This window comes from Lipotes vexillifer, unplaced genomic scaffold (assembly GCF_000442215.2).
Source record: "Lipotes vexillifer unplaced genomic scaffold, Lipotes_vexillifer_v1.1 scaffold788, whole genome shotgun sequence".
Classification (NCBI taxonomy): Eukaryota; Metazoa; Chordata; class Mammalia; order Artiodactyla; family Lipotidae; genus Lipotes; species Lipotes vexillifer.
Genome location: NW_006791862.1, coordinates 2,440,139 through 2,460,835, shown reverse-complemented (window position 1 = coordinate 2,460,835; position 20,697 = coordinate 2,440,139). Strand labels below are relative to the sequence as shown.

The window sequence follows — 20,697 nt, the reverse complement described above, 5'->3', positions numbered from 1 at the left end:
TTTATCTAAACCATTCTTTGTTTTTAACATCAAATGTGTAATAAAGATTTAAATAGATGTCTTTCCAAACACCCTCTCCAACGTTCATTTTATTAAGTTTATTCATTTGTAAAAAAGCAAAGCTGAATTGGACATGTGGCCTGCATTTGTGAGATATATATATTTATATATTTTATTTTATTTATTTATTTATATAATATATAAATAGCTATTCAGCATGCAAAGAGTTTAGTGATTTCCCAAATTTGATTACAGAGTTCACACAAGCCACAGGGACGGTCTGGTGACTTTCAATGCTAAAGAGCTGAGCTGAGGACGAGATCCACCTCCCTGGAGAAGAATTATCCTTGCTCCTCTGAGCTCACTGGCTGAATTCACTGGAAGAAATGAATGTCTTCTGAATTCTCATTTTTATTTCTGTTGGGCTTTCTTGCTCCAGAGGCGAGGATTTTCTGGGAGCAGAACGGGCTCTAGAGCTGCTGGGCAGCAGCTCCAGTGCGGTCTCCTGGGGACACTGCCAGGTCAAGTGTGCTTCCTACTGTACTGGCCAGTCGTAGGACGCAGATGGGGCCTGAGGGGTGAGTCTTGCGCACCAGAGAGGGTGAGGGGCTGTATACTGGGGACGGAGGGGGAAGGGCTTTGTACGTTATAAGAAAACCTGAATGATGCCAGAGATGCTACTGGTTGTCAGTGGTTAAGAGTCCGCCTGCCGATGCAGGGGACACGGGTTCGTGCCCTGGTCCGGGAAGATCCCACATGCCAAGGAGCGGCTGGGCCCGTGAGCCATGGCCGCTGAGCCTGCGTGTCCGGAGCCTGTGCTCCGCAACGGGAGAGGCCACAACAGCGAGAGGCCCGTGTACCGCAAAAAAAAAAAAAAAAAAAAAAAAATATATTGTCCCTCAGACCTCAGAGCTCCGGGGATCAATTTCACTAACTGAGCAGTCAGTGCTCCTCTCCCAGAAGGGCTTCGTGGCTTAGCTGAGCTCACCTCTCAGGTGGTCTCACAGAATCTCCGGAAGCCAAAGGAATGGGCCTCCTGCTCCCAAAACAAGATTCCCAGCTCCCTTGCAAGGCCAGGACTCTTAAGATGTGCAGAGACCCCTCCCACCCCGACTTCCCCTGCGGGAGAGACCTCACCACCTGAACTCTCCACTCCCATCCCACCCACGGGCATGTCAAGAGATATCAGATTAACAGTGGATCCAGGTCCTGCAGCCAAAATCACTTCCGAGACAGTGTGTTTTTTCCTTTGTCATGGCCTCAGTCGTATGTCAGAAGATAGATGCCCTCTAAAGAAATGCTCACGCGCACTCGCACCCCACCCTTTATGATACCTTCCTGTGTTTCTTGGTAGTGCACGCCACCCTCAGAGGTTAATGCTGGGTCAACCCGGTACTGGGGCTGTGGGCGGGCCCTGAGAGTCATCCGTCAGTCCAGTTCTCGACAGTCCCCATTCCTGAATGATACTGTAAGGAGGCTTCCCGGGACAAGGAGAAGCTCTGCGAGTAGAGAAACTCGTTGGCAGCATTCAGGTGCGGCGAGGGCGGCTTCCGCTCGCACGCGGTGCCAGTGCCGGGGAAGCCGCGCTCCCTCGGGAAGGAGGCGCTGGGCCCCCGCTCTCGCTCTCGGACCTGAGACTGTGAGAGCTGATTGTAGACGCTGAAGTGGGCACTTCCGGGCGGCTGGGAGCTCGGAGCTGAGATCGGGGGCAGCCGGGGCATCATAGTGGTGGCGGTGAAGTGCGTGGGGAAGGACTGGTAAGGCACAGCCTCCACGGTCTGAACGCTGTAGCTCGTGTACGGCGACACTGACGTCCACATGTTACAGCTCAGTGGGGGCGGGGGCAAGTCGTCCACCCCGGACACCCCGGCGATCTCGGTCCCTGAACCTGAGTACATGCAGGCTTCTCGTGGGGTCACCTCACTGCAGTAGGAGGGGCTCAGCATCTGTTGGTCGTAGGGAGGGGGAGACCGGAAATAATGATCCTCCCCCACTGCAGTGGGAGCTTCCAGATAAGATCTTTTGCAGGGTAAGTCCAGGTGGCGGGCACTGTCTGCCAGAAGACAAAGAAACCTCAGGAAGAGCCATTTCCGCCAGCCCAGGGCCCCGAATACCCCCGCTGGACGCTAGGACAGCCCATCCTTGTCATTCAGGGCCCCCACTGCCCCACGCTACCACGGCACTCCCAGAACCATTTTAATCAGCTACAGCTTTTCAAAGGCGGCCGCAGCCAAGAAGTGGTCTGATCATGGACCATGCTCAAAGGCCACGGGGCGCACTGCATCACTGGACACTGAGTGATGTGTTTAGCCAGGCAGTGTATAGCTTTGATCCTTTGCCACGCTGACTCTTGGGGATGGTAAGAGGCCTTAATGTGCACTGGCACTCTTAGGCTAGGCCCACCCTGGCCAAGGAAAGTGCAAGCAACTGCCAGCCCAAACCGGGCCCAGAGGCTACATCTGCCTGAATTAGCCAGAAAATTAAAGCCTCGATGCTTCGGCCTCAATCCTCCACTCCCAGGAAGGCTTTGGCAAGACAAAGCTACTCACAGGCACGCTCCTATTGCTTTTAGAGGAGGAAGTAAACCCTACATATGTTCAAAGAAGTCCCATCAGATTGTAATTACACAGATTCCAACATAACAGCGTTTACACAATTAAGAAATGGAGCTGTTAATAAGTAAAAGGTGACTGGTACTTTTAAGGCTAAGCTAATACTGTGTCTCAGGAAACGTGACATTAACTGCTCCAAACCATGGATGTGTGTCTTTCAACATCCTCAAGCACGAGGGTTTGACTCTCTGGATGAGCACGGGCTCCCCTGGGATACAGGGATGACCCAGGCCTGAGGACCTGGGCGGCAGCCCACTCAACGAATTTAAGAACACTTGTCCGGTCGCTTGTCTTGGTCTCCCTCCTTCTGTTTTCTCTAGGGATTCTCAACAGGAAAGAGGCCACAGACAGTAGGTAAATAAATGTGTTTGGCTGTGTTCCAATAAGACTTTATTTATGGATACCAAACTTTGAATTTCATATAATGTTCATGAAACAGTCTTGACTTTTTTCAACTATTTAAAATGCGAAAACCATTTTGTATGACTCACAGGCGGAACAAAAACAGACAGCAGAGGCCGGATTTGGTCCAAAGGCCTCAGTTTGCCAGCCCCTGCTCTAGGTCACTAGTCCTACCGGACCTGGTGTGGTGGGCGCTCAGGGGCCTGCCTGGCTGGTCCCTAGGAGCTGCGCTGAGAGAACATTCTGGATTGCAAGCAAAAGTCCCCAAACTCATTCCCAAGACAATTCAGTGGCCCTGTGAGGACTTCTGGTGTAATACCACTAATCATTCCTATTCTATAGAGGGAAAAATCGAGACCTGGTACCAGAGCACATCTGGTTCTCGGCTCAGGGCTCCTCTTCCTCGCAAAGAAGCCAGCACGGACAAGTCTGTTGCCTGTCTTCCTGGTCCCCAATCTGCATCCACAACAGCTCCCTGCCACTTTCAAGAAGCCTTTGTAGATCTGGTGTGATGCGGTGGGGAGCCTGTGCTAGGGACTCCCTGTGTTAGGATGGAGGTCGCCTCCCTAAATGGAAACCTCGGGATTGTGATGCTTCCACCTCCTCCCACACCTAGAGACAGAGCCTGGCTGACTCGTGTCCTCTGCCCACCCCGCTGAAAGCAGCACCTGGGGCTAGGGAGGGGTACCGGTGTCTGGGGACACCAAGGCCGCAAGCTGCCTGTGAGGGTTCTGAGGGCTGCGTGAAAAGCAAGAAGCGTATCCCTGCACTGAGCCTGGCCACGGTCCCCAACGCTTCAGGCTCGCTCTCCCAGGCCACACAATAACCAGGTGTGTGTGTGTGTGTGTGTGTGTGTGTGTGTGTGCGCGCGCGCGCGCGCACCCATGCGTGATCACACGTGTAGTGGGGAGTCTTTGTGGGGAGAGTCTCACCCCCCGACCCTCCAGGGCTTCTAGACCAGGAGAGAGGTACCTCGTCTTTTCAGGCAGTGATAGAAGAGGCTGGAGTCCCTCTGGGCTGGGAAGGTGCTGAGGGGAAGGTCCTGGGGCTCAGCCGCAGCGAACTGCATGTGAGGCCCGTTCTCGTACTGGTAGTGTTGGAGCGCCTGGTGAGCCCCATGCAGGGGGCTGACGTCAGGCTTGGATGACAGCTGGGTGGAGACGAGCCTCTGCCTCATGATGCTTTTGGAGATCACGGGATATTCTTTGCTGGAGGAGAGGGGAGGACAGTCAGCGGACACGGGAAGGGAGTGGAGATACCTTGAGGGTTACGGAGTCCCTGTGCTTGAACCCGGGCCACCCGGTCCACCCGCCCCACCCCCAGGCCGGAGCAGCCCCACCTCTGCAGCCGGGCCACACGCAGGTCACTGTCATCACTGCCCCGGAACCCCTTGGCAAAAGGGTTGTTCTCAATTTTCAGCTGTGTGATCTGTCAGGACAGGATACACGGTAGAGTCACTGGGGGGAGAGGACTGGGCTGGCCTCTGGCCCTCCCCCCCGACCCCAGGCACATTCGGAACCCCCGGCAGTGTCTGGGGAAGTTGCGACTTGCTGAGGCCTCCTTGGCCTTGCCCTTCACATCGCCGGCTCCTATCCCTTCCACTTGCGGCAGAACCTCTGGTTCTATCTCCCGCTCTCCTGCCCGCTGTGCTACCTCGATTCAGCCTCTCCTGGCGGCCTGTAGCAGCTTCCCGTGCACATCATCCCCCTCCAGTGCAACTGCCACATCAGGTTCTGCGTGACTCTTCTAAATGCAAACCTGACTCTGTCACTCTTCTGCCTAAGATCCTTCCCCTGATCTGGCCAGTGCCACTGTGCAGATGTGAAAGCCTTCTGAGAAGGATGGCGTGGGCAAAGGCGGGGGGCAGGGGAGAGTGGCCCGGGAGGGGATCAGGAGGCAGTTTGGGGTGGTCGGCCTGGGGTGGAAGGTGGGCCAGGACATGCCAGGACCCTGTGACCGCTGCCTGGGAAGGGCCTCCAGATGGCTCAGTCACCTGCTCCCACACAGCTGGCAGTGCCCCAGGGCTCCTCTCCCTGTTCCATCCCCTTCTCTCTGCAGGTGCAGAATCCCACCCAGGAGAAGACTGTAGAACGAAAGGGCCCAGCACTGAGCCACAGGGCAAGCTCCACGCTCCCGGTCTTTACAGTTGCCAACTCTGTCCATCCCCAGCATAGAGACCACAGTTACTTTGTGCTGGGGGTTCAGGAATCTGGTCTCCTTTCCTGCACATCACTCCATTTCTCTCTGCTCTGCAGGGCTTAGCAGGTTCCTGAGGCGCCTGCCCTGCCTGCCTCAGCCCTGCTGCATCGGGGCTTCACTTCCTGCCTCTGTGGTGGGGCTGTACCTTGTGATTCTGGTAGGAGGTCACAGAGATGAAGGAAGTTTCTGGGAACACGTGGGTGCAGAAAGCTGTGTTTTTGGAGCCAAAAGCATTGTTCTCGTCAGCCTTCACGATGTGTAGCCGCGGCTGGTACTTGTGCATGGAGTTGAGGATGATCTGGAAGAGAAGGGTCTCTTCTGAGCTCCGGATCCCCACCCTCTTGTCTTCGGCCTCATTCAGCTGGCCTGGGGCTGGCTTTCCTTGTCCTAAACACCCGGGTTCCAGGGCCTGACCACAGGGGCTGAGCCCAGACAGGTCCAAACCTCCCTTGAAGGTTGAAGAACCAGGTCCCCGGGCCCCACTTGGACTCTCTGCTCCAGCACCAACTCCTGGTCCCAGGACCTCCCGGATGTTACAGACCCTTCAGTGTGGAAATGGGGACATAACCATTTAAAAGCCCCAGTGAACTCAGCACAGTGTGGTTGGTGGAATTCTGAGTTGTAGGCGAAAGTCCAGGTGCCACTGACTCACTGTGTGACCTCAGGCAAGTCCCTCGACTTCTCTGAGCCTCAGCTTGCAGCCCGGCAGGCTGACTCTTCCCGGCCTCCCCCTGTCCTATCCAGCTCTTCTTTCCCTGCTCACCCCTCCCAACTTATTTGGGACCTGCCTTTCGGAGAGTTGTCAGCGGTGGGCGCTCAGCCCCTCCTCTCACATCTGTCAGCAACAAAAGCAACTTCACAGCCCAGGGTTTGCAAGATGGGGGAGGGGGGATGCTGAGGAAAATGGTGCACTCCGACCTGTTCCCTCGGGGCACTCCTTCCTTCATTCACAGAGGCCTGCTGAGGGGACCCTGGGGACACCCAGAGGCACTCTGCCTTCAGACCTGTCCCAGGCAGCTCACAGAGAGGAAGAGAGTGCCATCAGGGACTGGAGTTCAAGGTACCAAGGTAGGAGGAGGCCCAGAGGCCCCAGGCACCCCCAGCCCTTGAGGATGCCTGGGGCAAAAGGCAAAGAGCCCAGGAGACTTGGCCCAGAGCCCTGGGAGAAACACACGGTAGTTGTGGCCCCAAACCCACTCCATTTGGCTGTGCCCCACGGTAGCGCAGCATCATGTGCCATTAAAATGTATTTTTTATCGTTGACATTTACCAGACGCCCTTCCCACTGGAGGTAGGACCAGGCATTTGGGGCATTTTATCAGCACCGCTGCTTTTGTTAACCCTTTGGCTCCTGTCTTGGCTGGGTGAGGCTGGTCCCCTCTGAGCTCCTTTCTCTCCGCAGGGAGTGCCCCTCCCTTGGGCTGTCTCTGCCACGGCTCCTACCCTTTCAGGTTCACAGGGGCCACGCCTGGGGCTGAGGCTTGGTGAAACATTTAACCCCTGAGTGACCAGAGTGCCAAGCAAGGGGCCCGAGCCAGGCCCTTCCGTGGCAAGCCTGGGCGAGGTTCTGCTCTCCTCATACCCTGGGGACAGAGGCAGCCCAGGGAGAGGCTCAGCCAAGGGCGTGGGTAGCCCAGGAGCCGGGCTGTAGGCTCTGACTTTCCCCGGCTCCTCGGTTTGGCTGGGCAGCTCCGTCCAGCAGAAACTAGCTCTTCTGCACGGGCCACTCCTCACTCAGCCCTCAGTGACAAACCTCCGCACCCTCTTGGGGCAAGTACAGAGCTCCCCAAATCCCAAATCCCATCCTGCAGCTGGGGACCCACTGCCCAGCTGGGAGCCTGCCAAGCAAACCTCAGCGTGGGACTGAAAGGGCACAAGTCCTGCCTGGGGAGGTCTCAGCGGACTTCGTGTTCCAGGAGCCTGGGAAGGGGCCCCTCGGGAGAGGGGCTGGAGGTTGGGAAACACCTCCCAGACCCCTTAGGTTACTCTGTCACCCTGCACTGTACCCACGCTGCAGGAGCCCACAAAGGACCCCAGTGCCCAGAAGACCCAGCACCTGACTACCCGGGAGGTAGCCTAGATGCCAGATTCCTGCCTCTGCACCTTTGCACAGGCAGTTCCCTCTGCTGCCTTGATCTCCCTTTCCCATTCTCCCTCACCTTCTAGGCCTATCATCTCAAGGCCCAACTCTTCCAGGAAGCCTTCCCACACTACTAAGGCCTGCTCTGAACTCCCAGTTCATGAAACTTCCTTTCCATGCCTCGTCTACTTGGCTGTTGTGCTGTGTCCTAGCAGCTTCCCGTTTCTTCTTGGCCCTTCAATTAAATTATAACTCCTCAAGAGAAAGGGCCATATCATTTATACCTTTTGTACCTCCAGGATCTTTTACTTCAAAACAGGAACAAGTAAGTGCGAGACCAGGATATGGGAGGAGAAAGACCTGGGCCATAACCACGAACTCTCTGTCCCCTCCTCCCTTGTCTTTCTTCGCTCACTAGAGACAGGATAACCTCTAAGGCACTTTTCAGGTCAAAAATAGTGATCAAACATGTGCACAGACAATCCTTCCATGATCACTCACACACTCCAGCCCCCTGACATGCAGAGCTAACCCTGCATCAGTCCACCTCTCCTGGCAGGGGGTGGGGGGCGCCCAAGGGGAGAACACAGGCAACGGGAGGACAGAACCCAAAGGAGATGTTGCAGTCACCACGCAGTAAGGCTGTGCCGTCCCTTAAGGACACCTTGGGACAAACAGCAGCACCCACCCTGTTCCTCTGCCACCTGGGCAGTCACAGGCTGTGACAGTCCAGCCAGAGCCCTGGGCATCATCAATCCCCTCCCCGTCACTGTCACCCACCTCCAGGTCCAATCAGTGACCAAGGCCTGTGACTCCACCTGTAAAACAAAGGCTCCTCCATTCCCCCTGCTCAGCCCTGGCTCAGGCCCCGCCGCCTCTCACTGGGCTCTGCGGCAGCCCCCTCCCTGCCTGCATCTACCTCCTCTCCATTTCACCTGCTACACATCAGATCAGGTCACTCCCTTGCTTAGAACCTTCTGGCTCATCCAGGAAGACTGTACATTGCTTGAGAGTAGGGCCCTTTGTATTTCTTCCTCTTGCCTCCCTTGTCTGCTGGCCCCCAAACTCCTGCCAGTATTTAGGGCTGAGTAAATATCTTAAGTTCATGATGCCACCTTTGATGGCTCCCTCTTGCCCCCTGGGATAAAGGCCGAATCCTTAGCCTATCAGACAAGGTCCTGGATGACAAGGGTGGAGAGACTGCCAAACACACCTTCTAGGAGAGGGAACCAGACAGGCTGGCAGGGAAATCTGGGAAGAAAGCAACTGCCAGACTTGCAAGGGCAGGTAGGGGCCACTGGGGAGCCCAATCCCAGCCACAGAGAAGCCAAGAGAGGCCCAGAAGCTTCTATGGATCTCTGCCCACCGGCTGCAAGTCCCGAGCAAGCTCTCCCCCTCCAGTCATCGGGGTCCCCCATCTGTAAAGTGAGGCCTTCGACTAAGTGGTCCCAAACACCCCTCCCGCCTCTGACAGTCTGGACCTTGGACAGGTGTGTGGAAGAAAGTCCCACCCATTGAACCAATGCAGACACAAAGTACAGCGTCGGTCCCGACGGCCTGGGAAAATAGGAAGCTACCTCAGTGACTCGCGTCTGGCTTTACTCGGAAGTTCCTCAGGCGCCGCATTAAACTGTTTAGCCAGAATCTCACATCTATATTTCTTGCAGAGGATGTTGGGTCAAATGGGCCAGCCACGTCAAAAAACCCCACTACACGGCTGGTCCCGTCGTCACCACTGTTCTACAGAAATGGGATTCATTATGTTCTGGCTACAAGTCAGAGGCCTGTTCTATTTTCACAATTGTGATAGCGCCAAACATCCACCTCCTCAAGAGATCGCCATAGCGTGCTTGGCTAATGAGGCCCAGATTGATCTGTGTTGGAATCACAGCACATCAGGGCATGGAGGGACAGACCTTCGAGATCATTCTAGTTCACCTCCTAATTGTAAAGACGAAGAACAGGAGGCGAGTAGTGGGAATGTGACTTGCCCAAGGACACACAGCTGGCTGGAGATTGAATCCGGGGAAGATTCCAGATGGCCCTTGAGATAGCACACACTGCTCTCAACAACAAGCTCGGTAATTAAGGATAAGGTTTCAACCAAGCAATGCGGGGGATGAGGATTCACCAGGCCCTGTCGCCCATCGTAGGGCACAGCGTATCTGGATGCTAGCCACATGACAAGCGGGGCTAATGTCCGTTTGTCATATATTAAAACGAAATTTTCTCCTGCATCACATTTTTACTTTCTAAGATGACCTTCTCTATCATCCTTCTTACCCTCTCCAGCCCCATAAAGAGGTTTAGGAAAGAGAGAGGATCTGCAACTTAGAGAAAAAAGAAAAAACACAACAAAACTAAGACCGGAGAGACCCAAAGATTGGCCCGAAGAATATCCAGCCTAGAACTGAGTCGGACAACCCGTCAGCGGACTCAAGAGGCCTGAGCCAGACAGGCCTGAGGCCTCATGCCCAGGGCAGCAGCCTTCCCACCTTCTCTCCCAGTCACAGCAATGACAGCCAGCGTTGACTGAACACAGCCTCTGTGCCAGGCCCTGTGATGAGTATTCTACACACATCACACAACTGATCTTTACAACATCCCTGTAAAGGAGGTATCATTATTAGCCCCATTTTAACAGGCAAGGAACTGAGGCTCAAGGGAAGGCATCTGCCCAACCTCAGACAGAGATGGGAAGCAGAGCCGGCATCACTACTCTCCGAGCCTTAGCTCGTAACTGCACCTGCACCCATGTGGCTGGGGAGGGTGAGGCCCAGTCTGGAGCTGGATGGGTGGTCTATGTCCCAGAGCACCCGGCAAGGCGTGGCGCATTGTCAGGGCTCAGCAAACGTGGGAGAAAAAGAGGGAGACCAATAGTTCTGGGTCCCCGCTGGCTGGCATATGCTTTGGGGGGACATCAGCCTCCAGCGGAGGAAGTGCCTTCTCTGTCTAAATAATCCCCCCGTCAGCAGGTTCACTCACTCACTGCTCACCACCACTCACACTGCCAGGCACCAGGACACAGTGGTGACGAAAAACCTCATGGTTTACCGTCCAGTGGGGAAGTCACACGGTAATCCAAAAATCAAGCAAAAATCAGTGGTGAGAAAAAGTAGTGGACCCCAAACTGCATTGATAATAGTAACAAACAAGATGAAATAGCTTGCAGCCAATGTGCAGGACCTCGGGAAGAAAACCTGAATACGCCTTTGAAGGACAAAAATCAGACTTCAACAAAGACAAAGGCATCCCTATCAATCCTCCCTAAGTAAATTTATAATTTAAAGTGATTCTCATAAAAATACAAGCAAGTTTCTTTCTCAACACTACAAGCTGATTCTAAAGCTCATATAAAAAAATAGACAAGACCAGCCAAGGAAACTCTGAAAAAAAAGAGCAATGCAGGGGGACCAAGCCTGCCAGACACTAAAACCTATTATGAAGTCTCAACAGTTAAGGCACTGGCACACGAACAGACACAGATTCAGAAGGGGATTTAGTGTACAGAAATAAGGCATCCTAAACCAGAGAGGGAAGGGGACCAGTCAGTTATTGGTGTTGGGAACCACTGGATAGCTCTCTAGAAAAAAAAAAAAAAAAAAAGTTGGATTCACACCTCATATAGAATGCCAGGATAAATTCCAAAAGGATCAATGGTTTAAGTGTAATAATATTTGGCCTGCAGCACATCGGTGCTTTCTGCCCCCTTCCTGGGCAGCTGGCCGACTAGGGCTCTGGATGGGGCTAGTGGGGGGGATGCCCAGGGAGGGGGAGGGGAAGTGAATTTCTAAAAAAAAAAAAAAAAAAAAAAGTTGGATTCACACCTCATATAGAATGCCAGGATAAATTCCAAAAGGATCAATGGTTTAAGTGTAATAATAATTCCGTAAAATACTAGAAGAAAACACAAGAAAACTCCCTTATAAGTAAAGAGTGGAGAGGGGCTTTCAATTACTCAAAATCCAGAACCCACAGAGAAAAGACCAACACATTCAATCAAAAACTTCTGTGTAGGAATACCACTATAGGCCAAACCAAAAGACAAGTGACAAACGGGGAAAACATATAGGCAATTCGACATCCCAGATTAGGAGCGAAATCTTCCTAATTTTATAAAAGCTCCGAGAATGGATAGGTGATTGAAAAAAAAATCTGAGAGAAAAATGAGCAAAGGATAAGGACCGAAGAGGAGATACATATAAAAAAGATGCTTAATCTCACTCCTAATAAAGGAAATATAAATTGAAACTAAAACTGACATCTATATTTCACCCATCAAACTGGCAAAGATCCAAACCTTTCTCTCCCACCATGTTCGTGAGGCTACAGTGATGGTGGGAATACACATCACTGGGACTCCAGTGGAGGGCAGAATTACAAATTGCAAATCCAAGCACCCCTTGAACAGGCAATTTATCAGAAAGAATACTTGCCACAGGTATAAAATGACATATGTGCAAGCTTAATCTAAAGAGCAAATATAGGAAAACATCTAATTCCTTCAATAAGGACTAATGGAACAATCACATGATGAAATTCTATACAACTGTAAAAAAAGGAATGAGGCAGCTCTACGTGACTGGAATGAGCTCCATGATACACTAAGTTTACAAAGCAAGGTGCAAAGTGTTTATAGTACGTTACCTTTTGTGTGGAAAAGAAGGGATTTGAGACTCTGTATTCTGCCTGCATATGCAAAAAGAAACACTGAGAAGAAATTAGTAACAATGGTTACCTGTGGCCAGAGCTGGAAAAAACTAGGTGGATGGGGAACCAGGGGAGAGAAATGTCTCATTGCAGACGTGTTTTATTTATTCATTGACTGATTTTTAAACCATGTGAATGTATTTCCTATTCAAAAACAAATTTGACAAATAAGTATAAAATTATAACTGTGGTAAGTACTTGGACAGAAAGGTGCATGGTGCTCTGAGAGCATATAATGGGGACCCTGAACTGTCTCCCTGAAGATGTGGCATTTGAGCTTGGATTCCAAGGCTCAGCAGTAACGAACTAGGCTAAGAGGCCTGTGGCTGGAGAAGGAAACACACTGAGGGGATGGTGCATGTGCCACTTTCTGGCCTGGGAGCCCACACCCCGAGTCCGGGGCTAATTTTGCCTCTGGAACAGTGAGACCTACTCTGACCAAAATCAAAAGCTAATCTTCAGGCTTCCCTGGTGGCGCAGTGGTTGTGGGTCCTCCTGCCAATGCAGGGGACATGGGTTCATGCCCCGGTCCAGGAAGATCCCACGTGCCGCGGAGCGGCTGGGCCCGTGATCCATGGCCACTGAGCCTGTGCGTCTGGAGCCTGTGCTCCACAACGGGAGAGGCCGCAACAGTGAGAGGCCCGCGTACCGCAAAAAAAAAAAAAAAAAAAAAAAAAAGCTAACCTTCTACCTCAGCAATCTGGGAGTCCTGAGACACAAGAGGTGGTGAAGATGGCCATTCCCCTTCACACCACACACACACACACACACACACACACACACACACACACCCCTCACTGCAGCCATCCCCTCCCTGCCTCCAGATCAGGAGAAAAGTAAGACCCACGTGCCAGCTACCTCCATGTCCCGCTGCAGGACCCAGGCCCCACCCCAATGAGGCCCTCTTCAATTTCCCGAAGCAGCTTCTCTTCCCATCACGTGGTCACCTCGCACAGGACCCTGCTAGGGGTGGGAGGGGTTGGTGAGTAGGAGGGGAGGATGGCAGGCATCCTCTGCAGCCAGTGGAGCCACAGCAGTGGAGCTGAACTGGAGCAGCTCAGCCCGGCCCCAGCCCCCTGATCCTTTCTTCCCCTGCTGCCTGCCCGTCCTCTGCCCCTAGGCTTACACCCAGAACCCAGGGGTCACACCCTGAACCTACCCCTCAAGAACAGAGGGCTTTCCTGGACTCACAGCAAAAGCCCACAGGAGTTTTCTAGTCAGAAGCCAATCCTGTCTTTTCAGAACATGTGGCCCTGAGGGGTTCCTGGACTCTGGACCCTTCTTCTGGGGGAAGTCTGCAAATGGGAGACAGCTGCTAAAATCTCTGAGATACTGTGAGACCCAAGGGGAAAGTCCCCAGTCCATTTGGCTGGAGAAAGTTCCCTGAGGTCTGGGAGGTTTTAGGAAAAATTGCCAAGTGTGGAGGTGAGCCGTGCAGAAGGACTTGTCTGGGGCAAGTTCGCAGTAGATGATGGCTCTTTCCCAGGCTCCTGCACCAAGAAGGGCGACTGGGAGAGCTCACCACTCCAGGTGGCACAGACCAAGGAGCAGAAAGTCAAGGTTCAAATGCGCCACTTTGCCTTGACATGTCGAAGAAGGTAGCTCATCCTCCACAGCCCTTGCCTGCATGGTCAAAGGCTGCTCCCTCTCCAGTGATGCTCCAAATTGCTGAAGATCTGACAGCTCAAGCCCTGGGTACGGCAAGACAGGTGGAGAAGCCAGAGGAGTGCGGGACTAGGCAGCAGAAGGCAGGGGTCCACGCTCTGCTCCTTTACTCCCAGCTCCTGAGACAAGCACCTCATCTCCCTGAGCCCTGCCACCCCACAAAGGGTGTTGTAACCAATAGATTGCAAGTGCTGGGTAAATTCGGGGATGGGGAGAAGGAAGATGCTCTGCACCCGAACCCTCCAGGGAGGAAGCTGAGTTAGTACGGGGAACGTCCCCCTGCCAAGGAGAGGAGAGCCCCAGGCAGGCACGGCGAGTGTATCCAGGGGCACCTCCAACGTCGCGAGCCCAACAAGCAGCCCCACTGGCCCAGACTCAAGACTATATGCAGGGTTATTGCAAACCTCTTATGGACTCCAGTAGAGCCACCAGACACAAGGCAGGCTGGGAAACCTACTGCTGGGCTATGAAGGCCAGGTCTCCTGATTCCTAAAAATCCCAGCTTTTCAACCACCTGACTCTCTCCCCTGCCACATTCTGCAGGGGCCCAGGGAGGTGGAAGAGTCCTCAGAGGCATCCCTGCAGCTGGGAACCATGATAGCAAGCTGTGCATCCAAACTTCCCCAGAGCTTCAATTCCCTGGGTACTTCTGGTCACTCACCCAAAGATCCAGCTTCCGCCAAGCTCTGTGTCCACCCCAGTGGTCTGTCCCCTGGGGTCTGCATGTGTGTGCAATCGTGGGCAGAGATGTGGCTTCCCACCTCCCACCATCGAGGCCCTCGCTAACCTTTTGAGGTTGATCTCACAGCCTGGCCAAGCAGAGGAGGCCAGGTAGGAGCTGACCAGGAGCAAAGTCTTAGCCAGAATGGGAGGCCCCTCTGGCCCTCGGTTAAAATACCCTGTGCTCCGAGAGGTGGGGGCTTGGCTGACCCTTCCCGTTAGATGGTGGCTTGTCTCTGCCCCCCGGGAGAGGCTGGGGCTACATGAGTACACGTCACCATGCACACCTGCAGGTCTCTGTCACACACCCAACGGCATCTGCCTGCCCTGCACGGGAAAGCCCATGCCGCTCGCAAAACAGATAAGTCAGGAGTTTATTATGTTAATGAAGCATTCTCCTAATTGCTGGTTTATAGATCACCAGTGACCCAGAATAGAACTGAACAGACTCTGAGAAAATGAGAACTGAGAGCTGCTTGCCAGTTACACACCAATCAATCAGAAATGAAGCATCACTGGCATTTTCCGTAAGGAACATGATGCACAGAATTCTGATTTGCACACAGCTCCCCAGAAATAGAACTGAGGCATAAAAGAGGCACATGCCTGCACAGCGCCTGCCCCTGCTTCCCCCACCACCATCCACATGGACAGTATGAGTGTTATGGGTGCAGCCAGGGCAACTGCATCTAGGAACCTCGCTCGACAGCACCCGCTCCACCACACCCCACCCTGCGTTTCCAGGGTAACCATGGGTAGCCTAGAGGGGCGAGGCCTGCTCCCTGGCAGATGATACCAGGTCCCTAGGCTTCCGTTTGCCACACACTTGAGCTAAAAATTTCCACATAAAAAGCTTTTGTGGGCCTGCCAGGGACAGACTGGGGAAAGAATGAGCTTCAGCAGCCTGGATGGGCCATCAGCGGCAGGATCCCTGGGGCTCCAGAATCTCTCTTGTGACAGCCAGGTCCCGGGCAAGGCCAGGAAGGCGCTGACACAGGAGCCAGAGCGAGGCCTTCCCTTCCAGGGCAGGTGGCTGCCGGGCCAGGCAAACGGTACACGCCAGAGACAGGCTTCGGAACTCATCAGTGACTCTTTCTCAAGAAGGTTTACTTGTCTTAGGCTCCAGCAAGGCCAGATTTGGGGAAACTGAAGCTGAGATTTGGTCCATCATCGTCGTTGTTGTCATAGTTGCCATTTATTTGGAGCCTCTTAGGCACCAAGTGCCTCATGCGTAATCTCTCATTTAATTCTCACATGGTCATCTCCAGGCTCTAGACAAGGAAACTAAGGCTCAAAAAGGCTAAGAGACTTGCCCAAAGTTACCCAGCCAGTAAGTGCTAGGGGAAGGATGTTCTGCTGTGGGACTCAGACCCTGTGCTCCTTCCACAAACCGGCCTGGAGCTGGATCCCGAGAATGGATTCTCCAGATCCCAGATCCCCGGACCGGCCCATCCCCAACACTGCCCCAGGACTCGCCCTCAAGGCCAGGCAGTCCCATTCTTACATGGCCGAAGGGGTCCAGGTGGTTGTTTGTCAGCTTCAGCTTCTGGAAGGAGACCAGCTGCCGCATCCAGTGGGCCCCAGTGGCAGGAGAATCCGGGTGAACGTAGAGCCTTCCGGGCATGGCCGGCTCAGCCTTCCCTGCCACCATCCTGCCAACAGAGCACGGAGAAGCCAGAGCAGTTGATTGCCCTGCAGCCTGGGGGAGCCCAGATTCCCTGTCCCCTCTGAGAGCAAATCCCCAGAGACCTGAGAAACAAATCACCGATGGTCCTATCAGACTGTCAATTTAGGGCTTTGGGGGTAAGAGGGAGGGACAGAGGAAAGAGTGCTGGGGAGGGAGAGAGTTTCTGAACCTCCTGTATTTCACTGCAATAAGAAAGAGAAAGTGAGATTACAGAGACATGTGATGATTTCCTTGGAGGAATGGGGCTAATCACAAGTATGTTGTGGGGAGATTTAGGCACTTCCATGTATGTGTTATATTTACAATTTTTAAATGTTATAAGTTTGGAGGTAGCTTCTCAGAGGATGTAGACAATTTTCAAATTGCTTGCCCCCAAAACAAACATAAGAAACGAACTGGTAGCTGTCCCCTGAGCCAGAAGCTGCACTGAGTGCTATTCCAGCCCAGAGACAGAACAGAGACAAGCCCTTGGCAGGACCTGACCACCGAATCTGGCCTCCTGGGTCCAGGCTCTGCAGCCCTATTACTCATCTACCGCTGAGCCCACGTCCCGGACTGTGGATTCATTCATCTCTCTCTCTCCCTGGGCGCTGTCCTGGGCTCTGGAGGCAGACAGGGTACTAACGGGATGGCCTCAGGAAAAGCAGCCCAGCGCTTTTTACCCAGTCCCAGCTTGGTTTCGCCCTTCAACCTGACTACTCTCTCTGGATGGGGGGCACAGCATAAGAGGGAAGGCTCTGCGGCCAAAGAGCAAATGAGTGGAGGAACAGGAGAGAGATGCCACAGCCCAGGTAACTGGGCCCCAACTATGGAATACCAAAGCCCCCCAAGGAAAGTGGCTTCCATCTTCTGCCCCACTCCCCGAGCACAGCACTGCCAGAACCTAAACCTGCCCAGTGCTGGGGCTCATCTGTCATCCCAAAGCACAGGCACCCACCCTGTTCGTTCACAGCTGTGGGGAGAGCACAGACCCTTGAAATCCACGAAAAACCCAAACACTGCGGCTCATTTTCAGCCGCAGCCCCTGCCCCACCAGCAGCAGGTGTGCGAACATTTGATAACCCTATAGCCTCAGCAGGCCCGGTGCCCAAGGCTGCGGATCTGGCCAATCACTGGGACTAACTGGTAAGTCCCTGGGCCAAACATCAGGTGGGGATGGGTGTGCGAGTGGGAAGGCGGGTGATGTGAGGGTCCCGGGTTCTTACCATTTGTTGTCACAGAACTTGTAGCGGTGGTCATCTGCGGGGATGATGTCGATCAGCAGGATGTACTTGGTCTTGGGGTTCATGCCTGTGACTTTTACCTTGTAGCTGGGGAACATCCTCCTGGGGGAAGCCGAGAGATGACGCAGAGGCGTGGACAGAGCACCAGGAGAGGTGGCACAGAGTGGGCGAGGGGACAGAAGGCCTTAAGAGGCACTGCCCCTTTAGCAAGAGGTCTCGGCACTGGTCAGAGCTTTGCGACCTTGGGTAAGTTGCTTCCCTCTGTGGTCAGCCTCCCCCTCTACGAGGAAAGGGCTGCACAAGCTGCTCCCTCTGAGCCCCTGCAGTTGTCAGTCTGTGGCTGTGAGCAGCTAAAGCACAAAGACTCTGGTCAGGATGTGAGAGAGGATCTCAACACCAACCAGGCTGCCTTAATTTCCCTCCTGTCTGTCATCCATACACAACGAAAGTTCTGGGGTGGGGGTGGGGGGGCATTACAGGGGCCCGGAGCAGAAGACCTGGAAGTCCCTGTCAGCTGCTTCCATGATCAATGAGATGCCTCCTCTGGGTCATGTCTCTATGGAAACCCCCAGGCCTCAAACCAACTCGTAGCAGAGCAGGAGTGCTGCTCGCTCTCTGGATGCCTCCTGCGTGTTTAGCAGAGGTGTTTATCCCTGTGAATGCCTTGCCTGGGCCTGTGCGCACTAACTGGGTGTCGGGGAAAGTCAGTCTAGGAGCCCTGAGGAGTAGAGCACGGATTCTAGAACCTCCCTGCCGTGGTCCACAGCCTGGCCCCACCACTGACACACCATGCTGCCTCGGGCAGCTTGCTTGGATCTCTCCATGCCTTGGTTTCCTTATCTCTAAAATGGGACTACCAATCTCATAGGTTGCTGTGTGGATTAAATGAGTCCGCTTACAGCTCTTACCACTGACCCCCACTGCACTCCTTCCTCCGCAGACCGGTGGTATGACCTACCTCTATGAAAACAGAGTCGGCAAAAAAGCAGAAAGTTTTCCAGGTCCTGCAGCCCATGATGAAACTGTCCAGGACCCTGAGGCTCAGGGAACATTCTAGAGAAGAGCTTCCTCAGACCCCTCAGCACACCAAACGTACACCAGCATGTATCCATCCCTGCGGGGCACCCTCCCCTGGTCACCAGGTCCCTGACACCGGACTTCCTCAGAGGGGGACTTCCTCAGTCCTCCTCAGATGCTCCCACCCCCTCCTAGCTGATCTCCCCCAAAGATGTCCCCAAGAGAGAGGCAGAAGCCAAACCTAACTGAAGACACTAAGGCCACTGGGAGCCAAATCCCCTGAGCTGGTAGAAGCCCAAGCAGCTCTGGGAAAGCCATCAGGGGGTCCTCCGGCTCCCATGAAGCTGAGAGACAGCATGGGAACCCTCAGGAGAAGCTGTCCTAAACACCTCAAACAGATGATTGGAGTCCCCCATTTTGTCGACAGGGAACCAGCTTACCTTGACAGAGCAGGGCTTCCAGAGGGATCCAGGCCCCCACAAGGTGGCAGACCCTACAGCAAGCCCAGGCCAGGACCCTGAGGTGGAGGGTACCCCAGCCCGTGCACCCTCTCTCGCTGGAGGGCAGGCCCATGAGTGCTGCTGTGGGCCCGGGGTGCGGGAGCTGTGTGACCATGTGTGTGCACGAGCACATGTGCTTGCATACATGGTGGAGCGCGCGCTCGTGTGCCTGGAGAGAGGAGGGCAGTTCTAGCGGCAAGTCTAGGGACTCATAAACCGTGTGGAAGAATTTGTCTCAGATGTCAATTGAAAGCGTTTTCAAATGTCCACCCAACCCCCTCCCCAGGAACCCAATGCTGCCTCCTGCTTACCAGCCCCCTGCCCAGCCGGCCCTGGGGCACAGCTGGAGCCTGCACCACCCTCTTCCTGGCCCAGCCTCTCTCCAGGTGGGCCTAAGGCTGAAGGAGAGGGAGGCAGCAGTTTGCTCAGCTCCCGCCTCCCTGGGGGAAGGCCAAGAACCCCGTCCCCTGCAGGCTACCATTTTGTAACTGCTACAGAAACAGCCACAGAGTGGGACGACCCTGGCTGGGCTTAGGGTTGGCCTGGTACCAGTGCCCTGCACTCAGCCTGCTTCTCCTATAATCAGTCCAGGTGGCGACAGCAGAGGGCAGGCACAGCTTCCCCCAGCTCCCCCCCGCCAGCGTCCACAACGGGGGCCAGGAGAAAACTGCTCGCTGCCACTTCAACGGTCTTCATAACCTAGGCTGAGAGGGGGGTACGGGGTCCTGCCCTTGCCCTTCTACCCCCTACCTCAGCAGCTCAGGAGGCCAGGCGGACATGACTAGTGCTTTTGAGAAGGCTGGCAAGGAGCCTGTCCTCGGCCTCCCAAGGCATGGGGCTGGTGTCCCGTGATTTGGCCTCTCCTGGAAGCTGACTGTGGACCAGATTCCTGACGGATAACAGCCTCCAGGAGGTTTTAAGGAAGCTGGGGCAGGGAAGGAAGGTGTCTCCTAGCCACTGCCCTGCCTTTCCCACTTCCTAGGGCAACTGCCCTCAGAAATCAGGAGGGACGATGAGATCTGTGGTTTGAATGGGGAGTTCAAAAGTCCTCTGTTCCAGGCTGAGCTGGCCTGAGCTGGCTGGGTGAGCACCGCTGCCTTTATAGAGACAGGTATCTCCGTCTCTGTTAGCGTCCAGTTTGGTGGCTGCTTCTGGGCCATGGAGAACACACCCAGTGGGGACCCTGGGTACTATCATTTCCCCACTTAGTGGGCTCCAGAGGATGAAGGTCCTGCCTGGTGTGCGGGAAAGGCTACGTGTGCCCCTGAAGCACACACTCCTCCAGCCTCACAGGCCTCCTGCCCAAGCTGAGGGCATCTGCCCTTGGTTCCAGAGGGTCCAAGGTTGGAGCCCAGAGGCCTGGCATGGGAGTGTTCACCAGGAGGGCAGGCCTCAGGAAGCTGAACTGGGAGCTGTGGCTTCCTCTGGGCTCACCCCACCCTGTAAAGGTCTTCTCTATTGAGACAGATGAAACCATAGGGTGAGTTGTAAATTGCTTCTGTGATTTAGGACCAAAAGAAAATGTACCTGAAAACCATCACCTACGGCGGGGGGGGGGGAGGGCGGAAATGAGCACCTCAGTGGGACAGGGAGGGAGGGCCAAGCAGGGACGTAGTGACTGCGCAGCCCGCACCCCACTCGGCCCTGCCACCGGCCAGCGCTGGCGGCTGTGAAGCCCTGGCTCCCTGTCCTCAACACCCGGCAGCCACCCAGACCCCTGCTCGGCGCGCCCCTCTGCACCCCTTCCCCGTGCCCTGCGCGCCTTCTCTCTGCGGCCCTGGCTCTGGTTCCCCGCCCGCCTCGGACTCCTGGTCCGCAGGCATTTGGGGCGCTCCAGGCCCTCGCGGAAACTGCTCCGCCAGGGAATAAACAAGCCGCCTGC

The 20,697-nt window shown here is 54.5% G+C and overlaps 1 protein-coding gene across 1 annotated transcript in view; it reads right to left on the bottom strand.

Annotated features, from left to right (window-relative positions):
• Nucleotides 1–1,137: 1,137 nt before the first annotated feature.
• The window catches only part of TBX4 (T-box transcription factor 4), a 25,696-nt gene continuing 6,136 nt past the window's right edge, over nt 1,138–20,697 (bottom strand). The window contains exons 3-8 of the mRNA XM_007464907.1: nt 17,281–17,400; nt 15,893–16,040; nt 5,359–5,511; nt 4,354–4,442; nt 3,987–4,222; nt 1,138–2,053 (exon numbers count right to left, since the gene is read on the bottom strand). Coding sequence (XP_007464969.1) covers nt 1,422–2,053; nt 3,987–4,222; nt 4,354–4,442; nt 5,359–5,511; nt 15,893–16,040; nt 17,281–17,400 — 1,378 coding nt within the window. The 3' untranslated portion in view covers nt 1,138–1,421. The remainder of the gene's footprint in view (nt 2,054–3,986; nt 4,223–4,353; nt 4,443–5,358; nt 5,512–15,892; nt 16,041–17,280; nt 17,401–20,697) is intronic.